At 36.9% G+C, this 23,303-nt stretch overlaps 1 protein-coding gene across 2 annotated transcripts; it reads left to right on the top strand.

The window, feature by feature from the left end:
- Nucleotides 1-8,371: 8,371 nt before the first annotated feature.
- LOC149822660 (mitochondrial import inner membrane translocase subunit TIM14-3-like) lies at nucleotides 8,372-23,303 on the top strand. 2 transcript variants are annotated; one of them, XM_089979945.1, is made up of 5 exons: nucleotides 8,372-8,452; nucleotides 8,552-8,606; nucleotides 18,207-18,270; nucleotides 22,624-22,802; nucleotides 22,889-23,303. In XM_089979945.1, exons 1-5 carry the CDS (start codon nucleotides 8,434-8,436, stop codon nucleotides 23,043-23,045), a joined length of 474 nt encoding a protein of 157 aa, XP_089836071.1. In that variant the 5' UTR covers nucleotides 8,372-8,433; the 3' UTR covers nucleotides 23,046-23,303. The 2 variants fall into 2 exon arrangements, with proteins under 2 accessions (XP_089836071.1, XP_089836072.1); XM_089979946.1 differs by lacking the exons at nucleotides 8,372-8,452; nucleotides 8,552-8,606 and adding an exon at nucleotides 9,551-9,606.

The raw sequence follows: 23,303 nt of genomic DNA, 5'->3' as shown, positions 1-23,303 counted from the left end.
GGTTAGGTGTTAGGGTGCATCTGGTAATTGAAAAGGGTAAACATAAAGAGGCAGAGCTTAGGGTCGCCCTGGAGCGAATACAAGGTTGTGACCTATGAGATATTCAAATGGGTTATCGTAGTGAGCTAATGGTACCTTAGAGCAGATGCAAAGGTATTTGGTTCAGGCCTAGTGAGGCATTATAATGGGTTTCTCGAGTGGAACCTAGGGCTTACGAGCCCAGTGTTTAATGCATCGAGTTTAGAAATGAGCTTAGTGTCATAAATACCAGTAGCCTATTTGAATACAGTTCTACCTTGGAGAGGATAGGGGTACACACGACCGACTGACCACGTTGTATTTTTTAGAGAGCAAAAGCATCTCTTGCTTTTCAATCATCAGTTATAGGAAACTGAGCTACCAAAAAAGCCTAGGTAGGTAGTCTTTCGCTCTACATAACAGAAATCGGGATTCCGCACAGACCATTGTGAGGTTCTCATGGCCATAAGCCACTCCAATGGGTAGTTTAGACTCTTTGTATCCTTGGAGAAATAAGATATACACATAAATATATACCCCTTGATAAATGAGTTGAAATAAAGTCATGAGATTGTACCCTTGAGTAAAGAAAAAAGAACAGTATAATAATGTGTTAGGGTGGTTCACAACATTATGTTTCTATTTGGTTTATATGTTTATCGAGTACACATGCATTGATTATCTCATCTGGCATAATCGATTTTTGTTGTATGCCTATTGTGATTCTAGATATTGTAATCTTGATCTGTAAGTTCTTATGCTATGCAATAATCTGTGTTATGAGTGTTTTAATTTTTTAGAAAATGCAAGGCTTATGTGATTGATTTCTTGATATGTTTATGAGTTCTACTGCCATTCAACAACCTGAGACATATTATGTACAAGTAACCAGTGAGGCTAGCTTGTAATGATAGGTGGCTCGGGGCTGCACAAGATTTTTCTCATGGTTCCTTATTAGATTCTATATTAGAATTAGGATTTCATTTTATTTAAACTTTTGATTTAAATATAAACTTTGATCGATTATGAGACTAGTTCAGGATTTGATGTCTTTAATTAAATGCATGATTTGATTAAATTGATTCTAGTCTCGCATGTGTGTGCTTGAGATTGTAACCTGCCAAATACTTTAATCAGTTTTCAAATTAGTTTGAGTCTTTCATTGTATCTTAAAAGCGATGAGTGATTTTTTTTAATCCTTAAACTTTTTTTATTTAAAAATTAAGGCATTACGAATGCTCTCATATTTGCAAATGTTCTAACCTTCGCACACGAATGTCTTCACACATTTGCGAACATTCTCTTGCTTGTGCTCCTTATGTGATTTTAGTAACACATTTTGAGAACCTTTACAACTCGTGGTTACGAATGTCGTATTGTATTTGCGAATGTAAGAACATGTCAGGCAAAGGGCCTCATGCCTGATATTTGCAAAAGTCAGGGCATTCATATATTTAAGAGAAAATTCACATATTTGAGAGAAAATTTATATATTTTCATATTTGAGAAAAAATTATATATGTTGGAAGAAATTTGCACATTTGGATATTTGGGAAGAAGTTTGCTGGAGGAAATTCGCTTGTGCGAAAGGTAAAAAGATCTTTTTACAGTTGAAAATTTGTGAGTTTGGACATCGGGTGTTTTTCAAAAATTGTAGTGCATTTCAAAAAACACATCATTTTTGACATACAATATATCCAAAGTTCTAACGTTGATGATTTTTTTTGTTAACACAACTTATATAAGTTTTCAAATGAGCTCATGCTTCAACCAAAATTTGTAAAACCAATATAAGATAGTCATAGCTGCATGCAATACCAAAACAATAGTTCATTAATATAATCAACTGTCATATTTCATAAATTTCATTAAATATATCCAACACTCAATAGGCTGACAAACCACTTTAGATTTGTAAATTTTCAATAATAAAGTTAGCATGCTAACCTTATTTTTTGTTCTAGTTGAAAAATTCTGAAACCATGTCCAAGTTCATATCCACGTATTGTTGCGCTCAAATTGAGCATGTATGCTGAGCGTACCAAAACCAGATAGTCACAAATCTCATTCTCAATAAAAATTTGGTGAGTAAAAAGACTCGTGATATTTTTTAAAGGTGTACTTTTGTCGTCAAAATATCAGTTTATTTAAATACACAGAACACATAAATATAAATATAAGTATAAATAATATAAAATTAGGCAAAACTTATTTTTAGTGTGTTAATATCGGGTTAAAAACATGATAATTTCGAAACAGCCCATATTGTGAAAATATCATGTTTTTCTTGGTATACTGCGACCCTTTGAAATATCGTGATTTCATGAGGGAGGATCAGGTGCAATGTGATAAATGTGTACTGCTGCACCTGATCACCCTCCATCTTGGAGATAAGGCCTGTCAGTTGTAGGGCCCAAGAAATTATGGAGGGAGATCAGGTGCAGCGGCACACTAAAAGTGTGCAATCACATTGCAGCTGATATTTTTTCTGATTTCATAATATTTTCGAAAAAAAGGTTGTTGATATCTGTGACTATGAGCCTAGCCCTTTACATTCCTTACCCAAAAAAGCTTCTTAACCATAAAAATGAAAAGACATAAAATGACTGCGTGGAAAAAGAAGGTCCGTGTTCATGCTGCCATGTGTAAAGTTGCAAGCACCTTTTTCCATTTTTACCCTAAAGTATTTTGTTAACCCTTCGGTGCACACAGGTGGCTGCAGCATAGTTAAGGCTGCAACGAGTGAAATCTGACTTGTATTGTTGAGTGACATATAATATAGTTGGTCTATTTGGATCTAAATAGAATTTGGATAAACAAATAAAAGCAGGTACATTCCAAAATGAAGTCAGCCTCTCTCTCTCTCTCTCTCTCTCTCTCTATATATATATATATATATATATATATATATATATATATATATATATATATATATATATATATAAAGTGATGGGCATCTACCACTTACTCATATATGGGTTTGGATCATGGTCACAAGTCAGTATATCCACAACTTATCGTTTGGCACCCATACCGTGTATTCGGCAATATATGGCACATATATCAGCAATTTATTAATAACTCATTTTATTGAAATTTTAATAAATTTGATTAACTAAATCAATTTCAACGCATGCAACTATAAATTCATTATAAGAAAACACATAAATAGAGAATGTTCATAAATAAAGTTCCACATAAATGCAAAAATGAACGCTATGTTTATAATTTCATGGAATCATAATAAAAACAAATCATTAATATCAATCAGATCCATCAAATGCTATGCTGGAATCTTCTGTGTCGGCATTTGAATCATATTGCTCAAGCCATTTTTGATAATCATTTGAATTAGAATTTTTTGCAACTTCTAGCCATTCAGGAGATATAGTGATATCATCAACCAAAACAAGATCAATATACTCCATTTTTTTATCCACCTTCACAACTACCTTTAGATTTTAACTTACACCAAATCATTTAGTGTTTCTTTGGCTAGCTTATTGCGCCTTTTTTGAGTGAATTTTTTCAGTTGTGCTCCAATTCCTCTCACAGTCATCAATACTACAAACTTGACTAAGAATCTTGATAGCTATTTTTTGCAACTCAAGAGCTGAATCACCAAAGTGTTACATATACACAAAATAAAACAATCATTCTATATAAGCATATATGATTTCGTAAGCAGAGATATTTATATAGTATTAATAAAACATACTTAGCAAAATAGACTCCCGATTTTTTTTAGCTAAGTCAATGCCAAATGATTCTTGAGCTTGCTTAAATAAAAAAAATCTGCCCCAATATGATGCGCTTTGATTATGGAGATGGAAATAACTTTACGATAACTTCATGAAATCACTTTTTAACACTTGTTTTCACATCAGCCATAGGATTATACTGAATACTAGGATTTAGATATTCTAAGAGGAAAATGAAGTTGTTTATCCCATTTCTGATCAATTATGCTTAAAATGGTTTCACATCTTTTTTGTCTTTTCTTCACAAGCCTTTAGGTTATCTTCTTTGTTTCTGTTAGAAGATTTAAGTTGGCCTATCTTTTTCTTGAAATATGACTTTATTGATCCTTTGACTTTATGTATTGATTCATATACATATCCCATTGTGGTCTCTCTCCATCAATAATTCTAAGAACTTTCACTAAAGGCTCAGGACTTTGATCTTTTACAACAAATGAAGAAAGATACTCTGGATTGCTAAACATATGTTTCAAACTGCCCTTTTGCTCTAAAATTGATTGCAAAGATTAAGTTTTTTGATGCAAATCGTGTTACACATGGCCTTACAAGCTCCTTTCCCTCTATGAATTTTCTCATTAAGAAACCAAACATGATTATAAATGAACTTTGGGATTGATTATGCTTTTTTGACACATTCATCCACCCATTCAAGGTTTCCCAAATCTTCTAAGATCAAATCAAGGCAATGAGCTGCACAAGGTGACCAAAATATAGAACTATATTTAACCATTATCAATTTGCTTGCATAAACATAATTAGAGGCGTTATCTGCAGAGCATGAGTCTGACATCAATGTCATTTATATTGATCTAGAAACCAAGAAATGAAACAAAATACCACCATCGAAAAAACCATTACAACCAATTCCCAAAATCCTTCCTGTTATAGCATTCATTTTGATTTCAGTAAAGAAAAGGAGAAAATTGACCATATAACCAGGTAAATACAAATTTACTAACCAGAAGACCTGTACAAGATGGTACCTAACATTCTTTGGACCAATCTCTTGAATAATGGAGTCAAGCTGAATAAATAAGATCCCATTCTTGTATGATTTGATGCATCAATAGACTTAAGAAAAAAGGTCCCACTAGGAGATGATACAAGAAAATTAATTCGTGCCCTTTTTCTAGTGTCAGTCCAACCATCTAACATCGTACATCCAGTAGATTTCCACTCTACTTTCATCTCATATATTTCTTTCACCTAAGAGTGTCTACACCTAGTAGATTTCCACTCTAATTTCAATATCTCATATATTTCTTTTGCCTCAGTTTTTATGGTCTGCATTGTTCTAAGAGTTTCAAAATATGGACCTTTAAAAAATTATCAATAGTTGATTTTCCATGAACAGGTGTAAGCTTAGCGAGTGCATCTTCATCAACTTTATTGTCTAAAACTTTTTGATTTTTGGCGATGGTGGCTTTCTTCTCATCATCTCTTAATTTCATGATTGAAATCATATGGTCTTGAGCAACTTGAGTTACCTGGTCACTTAAAGAAACTTTTCTTCCCTTAATTCTAGCTAAATGATATTTGAATATGCTTATGCCACCACTGATAACCTTATGGCAAAAGTTACATCTTACTTTGTTGTCCTCTAGCTTTTCACCATATTCTCAAGCTGCATCTTTTTCTCTCCCCATCATGCATTAGCAAAGGATCATCTTTCAATCTGAGCAACAAAAAAGAAGGAATTAAAAATCACACATCGATATATGTAAATCTGTCAAATTAACATTGCAATATAACTAACCAAAATTAAGTATTAACCAACAAGAAAATTAAGTATTAACCAACAAGAAAATTAAGTATCCAAAGCCATTTATATTTTTTTATGATGGTAGGCTCACTTTTAGGCTATCCCCTCTTGCCACTCTAGTCAATGTTCATGTGGCTCCCATTCAATTTCTTCTTACAACAACAACAACAACAACTACGCCTTCATCCCAAAACAATTGGGGTTGGCGATATGAACCAACAAAGAAAATCATTATGGGTCTTCCACATGAATCCTTCTCCTCCATTCATTTCTATCCAATGCCATGTCCTCGGTGAGGTTCAAAGCATTCATATCCTTTCTTATCACCTCCATCCATGTCTTCCTAGGCCTACCCCAACCTCTTTTAACTAATATATTTTCTCATTTCTCCATCCTTCTAACTGGAGCATCATTAGGCTTTCGTCGAATATGTCCAAACCACCGTAAACGATTCTCTCTCATCTTATTTTCAATGGGTGCAACGCCTACCTTCTTACGTATCTCCTTGTTCCGAAACTTATTTTTTATTGTATTTCCACACATCCATCTCAGCATACGCATCTCAGCTACACTCATTTAAAAAAAAAATAGCCATGGTGGGTTTGGTCACTGTTCGATTTAAGTCTCAAACTGAAGATTCACAAGTCAACCACCTTTTCAAGCACTAGAGAAAATGGGTGCTGTATGTTTTGTGCTCACAGGATAGTCCTAGATCCAATCAAGGTATGAGGTGGCCAACTATGTGTAGAAGATGCTAGTAAAAGCATTTTGTTTTAAATGCACAATGCTAAAAAGGAATGACAAATACATGGTTCTGGCTGGAAATAATCTAAAGGAAAATTAGCCCCACAAATACTTTTAAACTTGTCTAATAAAGTGAAAGTCATCTGTCATTAAGCATAAATAAACATTACTGAACATGCAAGAATATGCATCTAACAAACATGAGGACACTTCAATATAGTTGTTGCAAGTGTTAATGTTTAGGGATTATAATGACTATGCTAAATAAACATATGAGAAAAAAAATCAATTTGAGAAGAGTAATAAGAACTTTTTTCATATAGTCGCTCTTGATCTGTATATATTTTTTTATACTATGCATGTTTAAACTTTCAATTCTCTATTTCTTTTAGGAATATAGCTGCCTCATATGCACTTAATCTGAATTTCTGAATAAAATATTTTAAGCCTTCTGTACACTATTTTCTGTAAAAAACGTGATGGAGCCCCCTGCAAACCAGAGACAGGATATGCAAAGTCGACACAAATAACTTACAGAGTTAATCGTAAGCCATTTTCAGGATACCGGTGGGCCAGATAAAACTAAGATGGGTTTGGTAATCTCAATGATGATGAAGATGCTTGGCCATTAAGAATTGCAACAAAAACACAATTAAATAGTTAAATTTTCACAAAAAGAATGAAACAAAAGAAAAAAAGAGAACAGGAACTTACTGACGAAGAAAAAATTACCTAGGAAAACAAAGAAGAAGCAGAAAAAATAAATAAAGAAACTTTGAAATGGGTGAATCGTGAGCAAGAACTTGCCAAGGAATGGTGGAATTGTGATCCGCCATCCTTTCTTAACTCCATGCCCCCAAAAAAATCAGCAAAAATTCTTTATAAAAATGGAAAATACCGCCATTTTTAACCCAAAACGTATCATGATTATGTTTTATGCCCTGTTTTATTGAAAACTTAAAGGTTTCCAATCAGAGGGTGATATATCGCGTTAAAATAGAAATATATCGCATTAAAATGGTGATATATCACGTTCCCTGTTATACTGGCTTGGATTGAATGAAAATCCGGGCTCACAGGTTATATAAAAATAATATAACACAAGGGTTTAAGTTTGGATTACAACCCAATCCAAACCCAAATGTTATATTTTTATATAACCTATGGCTTTGGTCAGATTTTAACCCAAACCAAACCCATGAAAGATGCCTCTCTCTTAACAGTAAAAGAGAAAGGGTTGGGAGGGCTCTCTCTCTCTCTCTCTCTGCAGATGAAGAAGGAGAAGACGGAGGCGGCGGCGGAGGCGGAGGCGGCAGCGGCAGCGGCAGCGGCAGCAAGGTACGTACTCCCCCCTCTTTCTCTCTCTCTCAACCCCTCCTCCTTTCTTTCTGCTCTTCCTCTTCTTCTCTCTTTCTCCCTCCCTCGGTTTCGTCGTTTGCCTGCCGCAGACTCACTCTCATCTGCATGGATGCCGCAGAGAGTGTCTCCGCCGAAAGCGAATCGGACCCCACCCCCACACGGGAAACGTTTCCGCTGAAAGGGTTTCTGACATTGATTTTGAGCCCCACGTTTGCGTACCCCACATTTGCGTTGCTGCGGTGGGCGTCACGAAAACACATATAATGTTGTGCGTTTCCGCGGAAAGCCCCAGCTTTTCACGGTTAGGGCCGTTTGCCTGCCACAAAACAGAGGGGTTTCTGCTGAAACGCACGAAGCACGAAGTGTTTCCGCAGGCTCCACCGTGGCTACGCAAACACTGCCCTGTTTTCAAGGTGATCCCCCTTTTCACGGAAAGCTTTCCCGTTGGGGGGTCCGATTCTGTTTCAGTGGAAGAAGACTCCGCTGAAACTCTTGAGCGGAGTCTTCTTTCGCTGCACACAAACGCCCCTTAAAGCACGTTTGCCTGCTGCAGAACACTGGATGCCGCGGAGAGTGTGTCCGTGGAAAGCAAATCGGACCCCCTTCCCCACCACACAAACGGGAAACCTTTCCGCTGAAAGGGGAGAGGGGGTCTTAAAGGGAGCCATAAGCGGAAGGAGAGCCCCAAGTTTGCGTTGCCGCGATGGGCTCCGCGGAAACGCATCGGATGTTTCCGCGTCACGCAAACGGGCCCTGAACCGAACCCTGCGCGGGCGGCACCCATGTGACATGGACTCTGGAGGTTTCGGTACGCAAGCGGGTTTCTTTTGTCCAAAAAGCAAATTCGCTTTATTCTTCTTTGTTGGTGTCGAACAACAATTGATAGCTCTCTCTCTCTCTCTCTCAGAAAACTCTGAAGAATTTACTACAGACTGCAACCGGCGTTCCCTCTACACATCAAGGTACTCTCTCTCTCTCTCTGTGGTTCTTCTTATTTTGTTAGATTGGTGTCTTGATAAATGCTTAACAATAGATGTTTTTTTTTTCTCCTTTTTTCTTCTAATTTTTTTTATTGGTTGGTTAGTCTGTATTTGGGTGTTTGTGCTTTCAGTTCTTTTTATAGATTTTCTTTAATATTTTTTTGGCGGTGGCGTTATGGAGGGTTGAGCGAAAGAAAATCACGTATACGGTCCTTTTTTTTTCAAGTCCAGTGTTCCAATGCCTTCGTTGTTGCATCATGCGTGGTCGATATTGGAAGTCATAGATATGAAAAAAACAAGAAAAGTGAAGAGAGGAACAATTTTGAGAAAGGAAAAAGAAAATTCGTAGATAGAAATAATTGTGAGAAAAAAATCTGGATAAATGGCAACAAGGAAAAACCCACCACCATAGTTTATTGCCTAAATAAGTATGTAGTTGTACAGTTCACAAAATGAAAATTGTATAGACTATTTTAAATCAGAAAAAAGAGAATCATGTGGGCAATCTTAAAAATGAGAAATCTGCACCTCAGGGAAGTTGGGACCGAGCTAAGCCAAAAGTGATTGTTCTTTTCGCCTACAAAACCAACATAATTTTATGGAAAGAAACCATTTTTATCAACAAATTTGAGAGAATTATAATGTGGTGTTATTTTCAAATTTATGATATGATTCGAATTATACAATTCATTTTATTCTCTTTCTCCATTCATTATTATTAGGGGATAGGTTATATTAATCTTTTCAGTATTGCTTGCTTCCTGAATTTGGTGCTATGCCAATTTTACAAATTCTGTTGGTTTGTGCAAAAACCCTATTTGCTTTCCAGTGATGCCCTGGTAGCTTAATCTTCTTTCTGCCAATTCCTGTGGTTATAGTTGCATATGCAGTATCTACAAGACGCTAGTGTCTCTTGTTTCCCTGAATTCAGTGCTCACCAAATGGCGAGTATCTATGAAGAAGAAGAGTTAACCCCAGCAAGGTTTGCAAACTAAATAGTTCCACCTGTTTATCTAGATTCTAGAATTATTCTTTTTAATGTATTTGGAGATGATCTTGATATCTCTACATGTATCACAGTTGGTGGATGTAAAGTGGTTGTTTTTGTGCTATAATGATGTCTCTTTGCATAGCTGTTGGGTTTCCAGCTCTAAGAGAGGAATTCTAGCAAAAGTTTGTGCAAATTAGCGATGGATCTTGATGCTTTGCGTGCATCAAGATCTTAACTAATAAAAGACCCAGCTATCAAAAATGCTATTATGAAAACATGTCCATAAGAACAGCAAGTATCATCTCAAGGATGTTAAAAGCCAATTAAAGTTCCAAGCAAGGTTGTAAGTATTGTATAGTTACCCGTATCGGTCGGGCCCAAATTAAGACCGTATCGTATTGTAAAATATCATAATTTTTTGATAAAAAAATTTCAAAAAATCTAAAAAATATCAGAAAAAATTAGCAAAAATTTTAAAAAATCATAGCGCATGAAACAACGTTGAATTCCACAAAATACAACCATAAAATCACACATGAAACATTTATGTCTTTATGAGCTGCAGAAGACATCATCAAACATCAATTAATATAGAATCATAGATAATATTGCATGCATATCTCATAAGAACAATGCAAAATATTAAATATCTTGCAATTAAGAACATGCCACAAGACTCATACTTTCATATTACATAAACAAAAACAAAATAACCGAGTTTATAAACAATTAAGTGTTAAATAACCAAGTTTTTTTAAAACATATTATACTTCATCATCAGTATCTTCTTGTTCTTTTCCTCTTTCTTCGACATCCACATCGTCTCCAAGATACATGGGGTCTTCATCATCTACCTCATGTGCTTCTTCCATGTTGATCCACTAAATGCCCTTTTTATTAAAAAAATTCCCTGCTTCTTCTTTAACCCATGCATTCAATTCATCAAAATGTTTCAAACTGATGGGATCAAATTGCTCATTGTGCCTCCTTGATGATAACTTTTCGATTTGCCTAAAAAGATGATATGAAAAATTAAAATTAATTGAGTTTTGAATGATATAAATTTTTTAAAATAAATACATGAAAATGACAAATAAACTTTATAATTTTATATACCTCTGCCTCAGTCATAAGTTGTAGCGAATGTAGACAAGGTCATTGAGCCTTTTGTGCTTCAATCTATTTTTTTTGTATGAATTTGCTCAAGGACACTCTAGTTTCTCTCGCATCCACTTGCACTGCACATTTGACTAAGAATGCGAATCACAAAAACTCTCAAATTTAGAACATTACTTTCAGACCTGGCCTACTACATGTCTAGAAAAAACAAGAAAATGAGAAATTAATAAGACTATAACATATACAATCATACAAAACATCGTAACTAAATAACAATATGAAATTAAAATTAAAACAAACAAAATAAATTACCTGGACACAATGGTTTCAAACTACTGCAAGTCCCCCCATATCATACTGTTCATTATCATAAGTTTTCATTTCCCTATGAATTTAATCTTGAATGTTATACTCAGGGTTCAACCTTTTGATGCAATCCAAAAGTCTCTTGTTGACTTCCCTATCTATTTTAAACGTAGGGGACTATCTAAATGTAGGATTTAAATAATATGATGCAACATGAAAAGGTTGATGAAGTTACCAAGTTCATATATAATCAATGATGTTCCACATAGGTATGTATAATTTTTTCTTCCTCTTCAAATTATCTTTAATGACATCTTTTGTCTTATCCATGGCCTCATAGAGATAACCTATAGTTGGTCTTCAGTGTCAACCAATCGAAGCACCTTTACCAAATGTATAGTTATTCTCGACAACTTCACACATGAATCCTATAATTCACTTTTGAATATAATATCTATAATTTTTCTGGGCTTTCTTTTTTGTGCATGGGGATATGCATTCCACTCATCTGATGAAAACAAATTTTTTACTGTAGCTCTATTCTCTATTAGACTTTTTATTGTCAAAAAATCTGTAGCAAATTTAGTAACCACACTATGAATCAACTCAGCACCACCAATGTACTTCGGTAGGCTTAAAACCCATGCATGATTGTAAATAAATTTAGTAATTTCTTGGCAGCATTCAACTGTCTGTTTTATCTCATCCATGTTGTCGATGTCCTCAAGCATGAGGTTTATTCTCATTAACTTCACACATGAATCCCAGAATTCACTTTTGAATACAATATCTACAATTTCTCTGTGTTTTTTTTTTGTGCATGGGGATATGCATTCCACATCTTATGAAAACAATTGTTTTAGTGCAACTATTCTTTACTAGACTTTGCACTATCAAAAAATTCGTAGCAAATTTAGTAACTATACTATGAATCAACTCGCCCCCACCAATGTACTTTCTCAATAGGCTTAAAACCCATGTATGATTGAAAATAAATTTAGTAATTTCTTGGCAGCATTCAACTGTTTGCTTTATCTCATCCATATTACCGATGTCTTCAAGCATGAGGTTCATGCAATGGGCAACAATGACCCAAATTTTTTTGTCAATTCTTTACCTGCTATCCTATAATTTGCTACATTATCAGTAATAAATTGCATAATATTTTGAGGTTAAACCTCTTCTACGATCAGATAAAAAACTCTGAGCAATACATCTGTTATTTTTAGCGTATCAGACAAATCAATTGATTTAAAAAACATAGTTCTTTTGGAGCAATAAACAAAGAAATTTATCAAGGTTCTTGAATTTCAATATATCCACCCATCTACCATGATGCTACACTTAGTTTCTCTCCATGACTGCTTTATCTCATCACAATATGCTTTTACTTTTTTCACGTTAGTATATAAAACTTTTTCTCTCAAAGCATGATATGAAGACATTTTATATCTAGGCTTGATGTTGGTTATGGCGTCTGCCATGACTTGAAAATTAAAAGAATTTTTTGCATTGAAAGGAATGCAGTCATTATAGAACCATCTTCCAACCGTGACATTTGCTTGCTCGACTGAATGTTCAAGAGTCATAGTAGTACGAATGTCAGGTTGCGGCCCAGGGGTAGTTTTAGGAGACAAAAAGCTTCTAATAGAGCCTCTAGCTCTACCTTCTCTAAAAAAACTTCCGCCTCCTCTTCTTTCTGTGCCAACGACGTTTCTACTACTGACACCAACCATACCTTTCACCTTTCTCCTTCGTTGCAGAACTTCGTACTTCTGATCTTATGCTAGGGGCTGTAGAATCAGAAGTAGTTTGCTTATCTTCGTCATACACATCTCTCAAAGCTTTATATATCCAATTTCTGCCTCATTCATCTTTCTTTCTTGTCGCTTAATTCTCAGACCATCAAGTAATTGCTGGCATTGCTATTTCACAACATCCGACAATTTTCTTGACGTGCATGCAGCAACATTAAGATGTGTCTCGGTTAAATGATGCTTCAACCGAGAGATACCACCCAAAGAAGTATTTTGACAATAGTTGCATTTGATTTTTAATCAGTTTTCACTCATTACTTGAGTGGCCCCATTGCCATGCCAGATCCTCTGATGTTATTTTCCAAAAAAAAAAACTCAATAAGAAGCCAAAAATATGGATTTTTTACCTTAACTTGCTTTCTTGAGTGAAAAATAGTGAAAATGCACTCTTGAGAAAATCGTAAAATCCCTCTCCCTTGCGTACAAATCAACCCCCAAATCGCTCTCATGACTCTTAGGGTGTGTGGGTTCCCCTCTAATGGCCTCTACACAAATGAGGAATTCGGCCCTCAAGAGGTCTTTAAAACCCAAAATGAAAAAAGACAACTTCCGACCTTTTTAAAGTGCTCCACACTTGTGTTCGTACGATACAGTGCGATACTGGGGTGTATCGTATGGTACACCTGTTACAGGTACGGTACACACTCGTATCATGATACAAGTATGTATCGTATCAATTTTTTAGAAAGTAACTATACATATCATACCATATTGTACGATACAGTGTGATACTTACAACACCGGTTCAAAAAATGAAGCCATGTACAAATGATGGTATTTTAGCACATTATTTATATAGGTACCTTTCCATATTTATCACTTCCATGTTTCTTGGAGTATCTTCCTTTGGTCTACTTTACTTTCTGTGATTGGGTAGATCAGATGAAAAATCTCATTCTCACTTACTTCTTGCTCACTAGCCTCATTTTCATGGGCCTCCTCTTTGTATATCATAAATCTTGTGACTCCTGTATAGTTAATTGACCTTTTGTAGTATAAAACGGTTGAGCAAAATCTTTTGGACTTCAGTTTTATATTCGGTGCCAGTATAAAACAGGTGAGCAAAATCATTTGGACTTCAGTTTTATACTCTGTGCCATTTGTATGCTGGAAAATCATCTCTTCATTTGAGAAGCACATCCATTAAAATCATGCAATGATGCATGGTGTTTGCTATGTTGCTTCTTATACATTTTGGAACATGGATCTAAAATTTATTGAGGGTGCCATCACATATCCAAAAGGTAGCTAGGATGCCTGGAAGGCTGGAACTTTAGCACAGCCGGCACTATCTCAATAGCGCATTAATGTATACATGTACTTATTATGTTTATCTGCATGGCTGCTGTGTTGCCAACCTCTACTAGGGAAACTCTGGCTAAAGTAGGTGCAGATTAACAGGTGGGTAATGATGCTTAATACACTGAAGTAAAATTAGCTAGGCTGCATAATAATCTGTGGCAATCTCCTTAGAAACTATTGAAAATTTGTTCAGCTTAAGTTACACAGTAAATGATTATGATAAAACGTGGGAAGTTGTTAAAATTGTAAGTCAGCGATTGACCAGGTGATCTTTCTTTTTTTGAAAGTAAATTGACCAGGTGATCTTAAACCGACAATCCAACAGCTCTAATAAGAGCCGTTGGACTACTCTAGTCCAACGTCTCTTTCTTGGGAGAGCTCCAAATGAGCTCTCCCCACTTGTTCTTCTTTGTATAAATAGGGGTGAACCCCTTCCATGTAAATCATCCAAAATGCTTCTTAACCATTCTTGTTATTAATAAAGATATTTTTATTTCATTATTGCGTTTTCCTTTTATACCCTTTATGGGTTTTACTTGAAGTGTCTTTTTAAACATTCTTGTGGTGGATTCAAGTGCTTGTGTGGAAGGCCACCATTTTATTACATGGTATCAAAGCTGTGGAGATCTTAGATCGTAAAAAGCTTCTGCCTCGTTTTCCGTACCTCACTTGCAAAAGGTGTTTCATCACCTTGTTCTTGACTCAAGAAGGTTCGTTTGAAGAAAGAGGCTATTGAAGTAACGCTTGCTACAAAAGTTTGTATTATTCATCACTCTCTTTGCCTCTTATCTCTTATTCTCTCTTTCTATTATTTCAGTCTTGTAAAAGATGAATGATAATAATAAAATCATCATCATACCCATGAAGCTAAATGATACAAATTATGTGATGTGGGCTTCGATTATGAAGCACCACATTTGGGGAAAAGGGTTATGGGGTATACTGGATGGTTCCGATTCAGAACCTAAACTATCTCTCACTAAAAAAGAGGGTGATAAAGAAGTTCCTCTAACAGAAGGGGAGAAGAGTAAGGCTTTAGAAATTTATGAAAAGAAATAAAAAGAGTGGAGGATAGAGCATGCAAAAATTATGTCATGGCTAATTAATAGCGTAGACATTAAAAAATGCTCTAGCCTTGCTAAGTTCGAGTATGTCGATAAGGCTTGGGAATACCTCAAAAATATGTATTCCCTTAAAGATATTGCACATGTGTGCAATTTACAAGACAAAGTTCGGACAATGACTCAAAAAGATAAAACCATTCGAGAATATTACAATGAGTTGTCCGAACTTTGGGAAGAATTGACTCTTTTAGAGCCGAAATGGCATTGTCCTGAAGACATTGAGCTCCGTAAAAAACAACTTGATATGAAGCATTTTTATCAATTTATAAACGGTTTGAGACCGAAATTCGAGTTGATTGTTGGATGTCAGACCGAAATTGGATATGAAGCATTTAGGCCACCATTTCATTACAAAACCCATGTTGATTGTTGGATGTCACATATCAATTCATCATCATAATTTGAATGAAATGAATGATAATACATTATTGAAAGCTAATCAGAGAGTGATTCTTGTGCTCAGCAGCTTTTCATAGATCATTGATGTATGAGTTTGATCATTGATTGAGTTGATAATGTAGCGGAAAATCAGTATATCACATGTTAATCTATACCACTAAGTGAAGGAGTTAATGTATGTGGAATACCTACAAGCACAGAAGGCTGGGATTGGTTTTTGATGACTTTCAACCCATTTGAGCTCCATTGGCCTGTTCATGATAGTTTATATTGCCTTCAATGGTTTATTCTGATGATGGTTGACTTGACCATGCAGTCACTATTATAAATTTTGAGTCCATTGTTACTTCAATAGTTTTCCTTGATTCAGTAATTTACTATCTATATTTTGAGCTTTTTCAGTCAATTACTTTTGATAATATTCAAAAGATGTGTATCTTGCAGCGTTTTGTATTCGAGTTACGTTATTGGATCCACAACCAATTATTTAAAGTTCCACCACATACTACCTGCTAATGTAGCTATTTTGTATGACTCTTGTGAGGCTAGTGTTGCGTTCTCAGAATTTTCTGTTCTTGCCATTTGTTAACTTCTTCACTATCTCAAAAAGATTTAGAGACTTCCATTTTTTTTTTCTGAAAGCAATGCCTTCTATATTAACTAGATTTGCATAGAAGTTATGAGGTCTCATGGTTTCTTTGGGGTCCTTCTCATAGACCTATCTTTGATATGGCATTTAGCTTAGTTGAAAAATAGTGAGTGATTTTCTTTTATTTTTAGTATTCTTGTTTCATGTTGTTTGTGTTGGCATATGCGAACATCCTTGTCTAAGTTGGTTAATGTTGTTGCTACCTATGTCACATGGGTGCAGGTGTGGGGATGCGGCACTTTAAAAAAACATGGGTGCAGGGGTGCGGCAAAAAAAAAATCGGATCCGGGTATGATTTGGATCCGATCCGGATCCAAACCCGATAAAACATACACTGCGTGCTTTAAATAAGCACGCATGGTAGGGTTTCTATTCGAGAAACCCTCCCCACGCTGCTCACTCTCTCTCCTCGCTCGCCTTCTCCCCCTGCTGCAGGCTCCCTCTCTCCCGTTCGTTTTCCGGCCACCTGACGCCGGCAAGCCCCATGTCCAGCGAACCTTGGATTTCCGGCCACTCGACGCCGGTCCTTCCTGTGCCAGCGATGCGACCTCCGGCCCCCTTTCAGGTGAGCTCTCTCTCGCCTCTCTCTTTCCTCGTTGTCTTCTTCTTCAGGCGAGCCTCCCTCGATGGGGTTTTCTTTTTTCTTTTACATATCGGGTTGACTGCACCAGGTGCTGCACCCTCACACGCACCTGTGTCTCGTCGATGCGGGTGCGGCACCTGGTTAGCCGAATCCCTGTGACATAGGTTGCTAGTGATAATTGATTCATCAAGATATTAATGTATTAATAACAAATGATAGTTTTTTAATGGTTTGTCACTTTTTGTTGAATGCGTATGCCTAAACTTGGTTGTTTAGTTGTCAAAAGTGGTTCCTAGGTGCGCTGGGTGCAGGGCTACCACCTAGACTTATGGGTTTAGGTGGTAAGGCCCTGTTTTTCTTCTTAGGCAGTGGAGACATGTTTGTCATTACCTTTTTGTTCTTTTTTTCTTTTTGTTCTTCTTCTTCCTGCCCCAAACCCTTTTCTTTTATCCATTTTCTTCTTGTTCTTTCTTTCTTTTTCCTTCTTTTGTCCTTTTTCCTTTTTACCTTCTTATTTTTTTCTTTTTATCTTCTCCTTCTTCCTCCTTTTGCCCCCTCCACCTTTTTTTCCACCTCTTCCTCTTCTTCCTTGTCTTTTTCTTTCATTTTTTCCTTTTTCTCTTTTGAAATTTCCTTATTTTTTTTCTTCTTTCTCCTGACGCCCCTCCACTCTTTTTTCCTTCCTTTTCTTCTTTCTCTTTTCTTCCTTTTTTTCCTTCTTTTCTTTCTTTTCTTCCTTTTTTCCTTCTGTTTTATTTTTGTTCTTTACATGTATGCCCATGTTTATATATATATATATATATATATGCTTTATGTTCAATGCTATGCAATTTTATGATATTTTATGCTGAATTACACACATTCTTAATTCATAATTATAATCATACCTTTGTTACTAAATTTAACTATTTATTGTAATGTTTATGCTTTTCTTGATATTTTGTTTTGTTGCTGCCGCCCAGGCCGACTAGTCCCGCCTAGGCCCCAACTAGTTTTTTTTGGGGTTGTCCGCCTAGGCACCAATTAGCACTTTTGATAACTAAGCTTGGTTGAGTCTTTAGAAGTCAGTTGTTGGATATTGCTGGTCTTTTTTTTCACCATCCATTGATTTGCTTTCTCCACTGCTGAATTTGTTGAAACTTAGAATTGTAATCTCTAAGACAGATTTGACATTGCAACTGATGGTAAGGCTGTTATTGTTTGAATTATTTTTGTTTCTATAACACATTCCTGGATATTCTTGGATATTTGATATATTAGTTCACTTACCTTGCATTTTTCTTTCATGCCAGAGTAAAGATAAAGCTTGATTACTCTGCCCTGTCTATTAATTTTGAAGAAAGATTAGATCCAATGGTAAGCTTCGCAATTACAGATTTTACATATCACATACATACATATATACTTTATGTGCATATGTACACAAAGGGTGTGCTAAACTTGAAGCGGAGGCATCAGGCTGACAATTTTTGGGAATGCTAGATCTTTGAAGAGTTTGTTGTGTGGACATTCATTCTTATTCAGGCACTTAGAAAATTGTTATGAGAACTTGTTAAGTGGTTATGCCAGGTTTCATCCTAATCAAACATGAAACACTGTGAGTCCTACGTACTGTTATATAACAGTTCATGATATTCCAGTCCCATTTTATTGTATACAATGTTGTGAAAAGCGTTGAGGCGTAGCGTAGCACTCCACCAAAAACTGAAGTGAGGCGTAAAGCGTAAGCCTAAATAAAAAAAAAACTTAAAAAACCCCTTTAAAAATATCTATAAATGCAAATAAATAAAAGAAATGCTTTATTGATGAAATAACTAATAAGAAATAAAAAATCTCAAATAAATACCGAAAAATATGAGATTAACATGTAAAAGTAACATTAATGCAACAACTTGATCTATGTAAGTATCTAAGAAATAAAATACGAGCATTCAATAATCAACAAAATTAACTATGCTCATTGAAAAATAAAAATTCAGATTATATTGCAGAATATACATAATTACATATATATATACCTGTATATACATACATATTCAATTACTCATAACATGTCAGTATAATCAACAAAATATGAATTCGGCCTTTCACAAAAAAAATCGCAGAAGCACAATAACTATACATATATCAACAAAATTAATATGCTTTCGGGCTTTTATAGAAAAAGTTAATTAACAAAATTAACTATGCATGTTTTCACAGAAAAAAAAATCAACTAATAAAAATTCAAAAAAATAAAAACATACAAATAACAATCAAAAGAAGAGGGAGGAGGCAAGTGAGAGGGAGGAAGAACATGGGAGAAAAAGATGAACATGCGAGAAGAAGGGAGGAAGAACATGGGAGAAGAGGAAGAAACAATCGGGGAAGAAGAGGCGGAGGAAGAAGGAGAAGAGAAAAATGAAGAGGGAGAAAAAGAATAAAGGAAAGGAAGAAGAGGGGGGGAGAAGATGGGGAAATAATGGAGTGAAAGAGCTTAAAAACATGAGAGAAGAAGAAGAAGAAGGAGAGAGAGAGAGAGAGAGAGTACCTGCTGTGAGCTTCTTCTTAGAGACCTGACACGAGACAGAGGGATAGTCGAGAGGCGAGAGAGAAGATGCAAAGAGAAGGAGAGGCGAGAGGCGATATGCAAAGAGAGGGAGAGACAAGATGTAGATAGAGAGAGGGAGAGTCCGAGAGGCGAGAGAGAAGAGGACAGTCTAGAGGCTAGAGAGAGGGAGAGTGAGAGACGAGATGCCTGACCATAATTAGGGTCTTGTTCAACCCCAAATAATGGTCAAATTTGACTCGATTTAATGAGGCATGTCTTTTGCGCCGTGAGGTGCATTTTTAACAACACTGATTGTGTACAAAAATTTTGGTTGCTATGAGCCCTTGCCCATTTGTTTGGAGTCGGGAAATATAAAAAGTAACTCAGGTGGTCACCTGAGCAATGTCTTGAAAAGGTAGGTGCTTAACTTATATATTTGAAATATGAGAAAGCTAAACATCTATGTCACAGGGATTTGGCCAACCAGGTGCCGCAACCGCATTGACGTGACGCGATGCGGGTGCGCGTGCGGCACCCGGTGCGGTCAACCCGACCTTGGGTGCGGTCAACCCGACCCTGTTGGCCTGACGGCACAAAGCGGGCGGCGATCCTGCCGCTTGACCGAGAAAATAGAAGAGGTCGAAGTAGAAGAAGGTAGAGAGAAGAGGCAATATACCTATAGATTCACCGGCGAAGGGGGAACCCAAGGACACCGGTGGCAAGGAACGGCCCAGGCGGGGTCGTCGGGGGGTTTGACAGTGGCAAAAAGGAGGCGACGCGAGGTGTCAGGCGATCGTCCAGGATCTCAGCAAAGGGGGCCAACGGTGGTGCCGGAGAACCCAGCGAGGTTGAGAGAGTACGGGAGGCAGAGGGAAAGAGAGGCAGTCCCGGAGGATCGCCGACGGTTGTGATTGCAGACAACAGAGAGAGGGAAAGAGAGCTCGGGGTTTCGGAGGGTCTTGTAGGGGGGCCGCCGAACTGGGGTGGTGGCAGCGGTGATTGCCGGAGCACGGGGGTCACCAGCGATTCGATCGCCGAAGTCAACAACGAAGGGGACGGAGACGGGCGAGCGAGAGGAGAGAAAAGGGGCGAGGGTTTTGCCTTTCGCCTCTCAGCCTGCGTCTTTTAAAAGATGTAGGCGAACAATCTGAAACTCGGGTCGGGCTCGGGCTTGGATCCGGGCTCGATACGGCAGACCAACATCGGCACGTGTCCGACACGTGTTCGATTTTTTTTTTTTAACGATGGCTTTACACATATGCTTGTCTCAAAGATTAAGCCATGCATATGTAAGTATGAACTAATTCAGACTATGAAACTGATAATGTTGTTAACTGATAAAACTTAAAAATTATATTTATTTATTTATTTTTTTTGCCGCACCCCTGCACCCGCACCCGCACCCGCACCCGCACCCGCACCCGCACCCGCACCCGCACCCGCACCCGCACCCGCACCCGCACCCGCACCCGCACCCGCACCCGCACCCGCACCCATGTGACATAGCTAAACATAAATTTGTCATTAGTTGGGTGCCTATATGTAAATTACCCTTTAAATTTACTGGCCCTAACAATTTCTTATGTTGTATCCTAACTACATAGCTCCTTTTGCATGAGGTTGGTCCAATCATGTTTGAGAGTAGAGTTGATTTAGGTTTTGTACTTAATCAGAGAGGATGGAGATAACCAATAAGTTGTCACAGCTATGGTTATAGTCTAGATATGCAGTGGACATAGTTGGTGAATATATATCTTAGGAGAGTCTTGACACAAAGAGCAACAATTGATAGGTAGTTATTTTCTCTGAATTCTATGTAAATTTTGCAATACTAGGCCAGATTTTGTCTCCATCAAGTACCAAACTATGGCTAAACTTTGTGTTCAATGATTACCATTCAGAGAAGATGCTTAACTGAATACTTTATCAACATCGTAAGAGAAATCTTGGGACTCTTCTTGATGCAATCTTTAGAACATGAATAAGGGAAGCCAAAACATTTTCTGGTGTGTACAACCTTATTATGATTATGATTTTTTCTTTTAGATTTTGGTCGGGGTTTCACTGTTCCCAAGTTTATCCTTTTTAGTTTCACATAAATGGTGGTTTCTTACTCGCATGAAAGCTTCCCCCAGCTTTTTTATTGACCAGTTGCAATGGTATCTGCTGCATGAATTTACATGTTTTTATTTCTCCTCGTGTATAGCATGGTCAACCAGTCATTCTCAGTGTGTATCAACTGACCATAGTGACTTGTGCCACTATTGGAACTCATAGCTTCACGGCTGTGGTTAATATACACTCTGCAAATGTGGTTAAACTACAACTATATATGGCAACCATGTAGAAGATGTCAATGCTTTTTGTAGCATTACACTAACGTCCATATAAAGAGTGGGTAGAATTGTGGATGCAGTACTACCTGGCTGGAACTCGCTATGGAATCTGGATATGTTTCTTGGAATTACTAGTGAAAGTCGCTAGACTCGCTACATTTTTATTTGACCATGTACGTCTGCATATATGGATGGATTGGATATGGCTTGAACTAGTTGGATATGTAAGTAGATATTGATTGTCCTATGTGCACCAAGTGTACCAGTCTATTTTCTATTCACCATCTCATATGGATGAGAATGCACACCAATCCCTTACTGGCTCATGACCCATTTTCATCCCTACCTGTTTATTTTTGATTGGTTAAGCTTATTGTTGCATTTAAATGCTTGTGTTTCTCCCTCATAGAAAGACAGGCAGGCCTGGTCACCTTTCAGTTGACCACGGTTTAGTCCAAAAAAAATAACAAGTCTCTTTGATTTTCAATTAAAAAATAAGAAGCAGCATTAGTAATTTGTTGATGAGGGGAAAAACTATTTGATGCTTCAAGTAGGGTTTTAACATGTATTAGAATGCAGTTAAACATGATAATTGAGAAATTAGGCAGATATAGGTAAATGGCAGATGTTTTTTTTTAAATTATTCAAGATTATTGCATTTACTATTAGTACATTGCCACTTAGATGGGATGAAACTAGTTCATTTATTCCTTTTAAGTACCACACTTGATCCTATTATGGCTTAAGCTTAAGTTAATCATTATTTTTGTGCTTCAATGGTTTTAGCAACTATGCCTAGTTTTTTTTTGTATGAATTTTGATCAATGAAATTTTTTATGTTAGGCAACTCCCCTAGTTGCTGGATTGTCAGTGGCGGCAGCTGCTCTGGGTGGTAGGTATTTGATCCAAGCTTGGAATGCTTTCAAAACACGGCCCACTGTTCCTCGCATTCGACGATTCTATGAAGGTGGTTTTCAGAAAGAGATGAACAGAAGAGAAGCTGCTATGATCCTTGGAGTGAGGTAGTGATCAATTGCTGGATAACCTTTTCCTTTATTGCCTCATTCATGTTATTGTTGAGCTGAGTGTCTCCAACATTGCTCTGCAGGGAACATGCTACAGTTGAGAAGATTAAAGAGGCACACAAAAGAGTGATGGTTGCTAATCACCCGGATAGCGGTGGAAGCCATTATTTGGCTTCTAAGATAAACGAGGCAAAGGATCTTCTGACTGGTAGAACAAAGGGTTCTGGATCAGCATTCTAGGAACTGTGGTCCTGGCACCTTTCCAGTTTTAAGATTTGATTGTCATCTCTTGCAATTGCATTGTTTTCTCCTCATCTCATGTACCCACTGTGAGACTTGTCAAACCTCGGTACGGGTTCTCGAGTTAGCATTTGTTCTCTGAGCTCATAAGATGCAAATTTGTACTGAATCTACTGATAAAAGCGGGTATGGAGGATTTTCATGAGAAAAGGTTTTGACTAAAACTTTGTCAATGAAGCTTTTTGATGTTGTTGGTTG

Source organism: Nuphar pumila, chromosome 11, assembly GCF_984573655.1.
Source record: "Nuphar pumila chromosome 11, dmNupPumi1.hap1.1, whole genome shotgun sequence".
NCBI classification, from domain to species: Eukaryota; Viridiplantae; Streptophyta; class Magnoliopsida; order Nymphaeales; family Nymphaeaceae; genus Nuphar; species Nuphar pumila.
Note: the sequence above shows the minus strand (reverse complement) of the source record. Positions and strands in the feature narration are given on the sequence as shown.

What these genes read in the sequence shown, in the direction of transcription:
- LOC149822660 (XM_089979945.1), top strand. An exon ending in AAGAAAGATTAGATCCAATG is followed by an intron (nt 18,271 to 22,623) that starts GTAAGCTTCGCA and finishes TTTTTATGTTAG; the next exon opens with GCAACTCCCCTAGTTGCTGG. An exon ending in GCTATGATCCTTGGAGTGAG is followed by an intron (nt 22,803 to 22,888) that starts GTAGTGATCAAT and finishes ATTGCTCTGCAG; the next exon opens with GGAACATGCTACAGTTGAGA.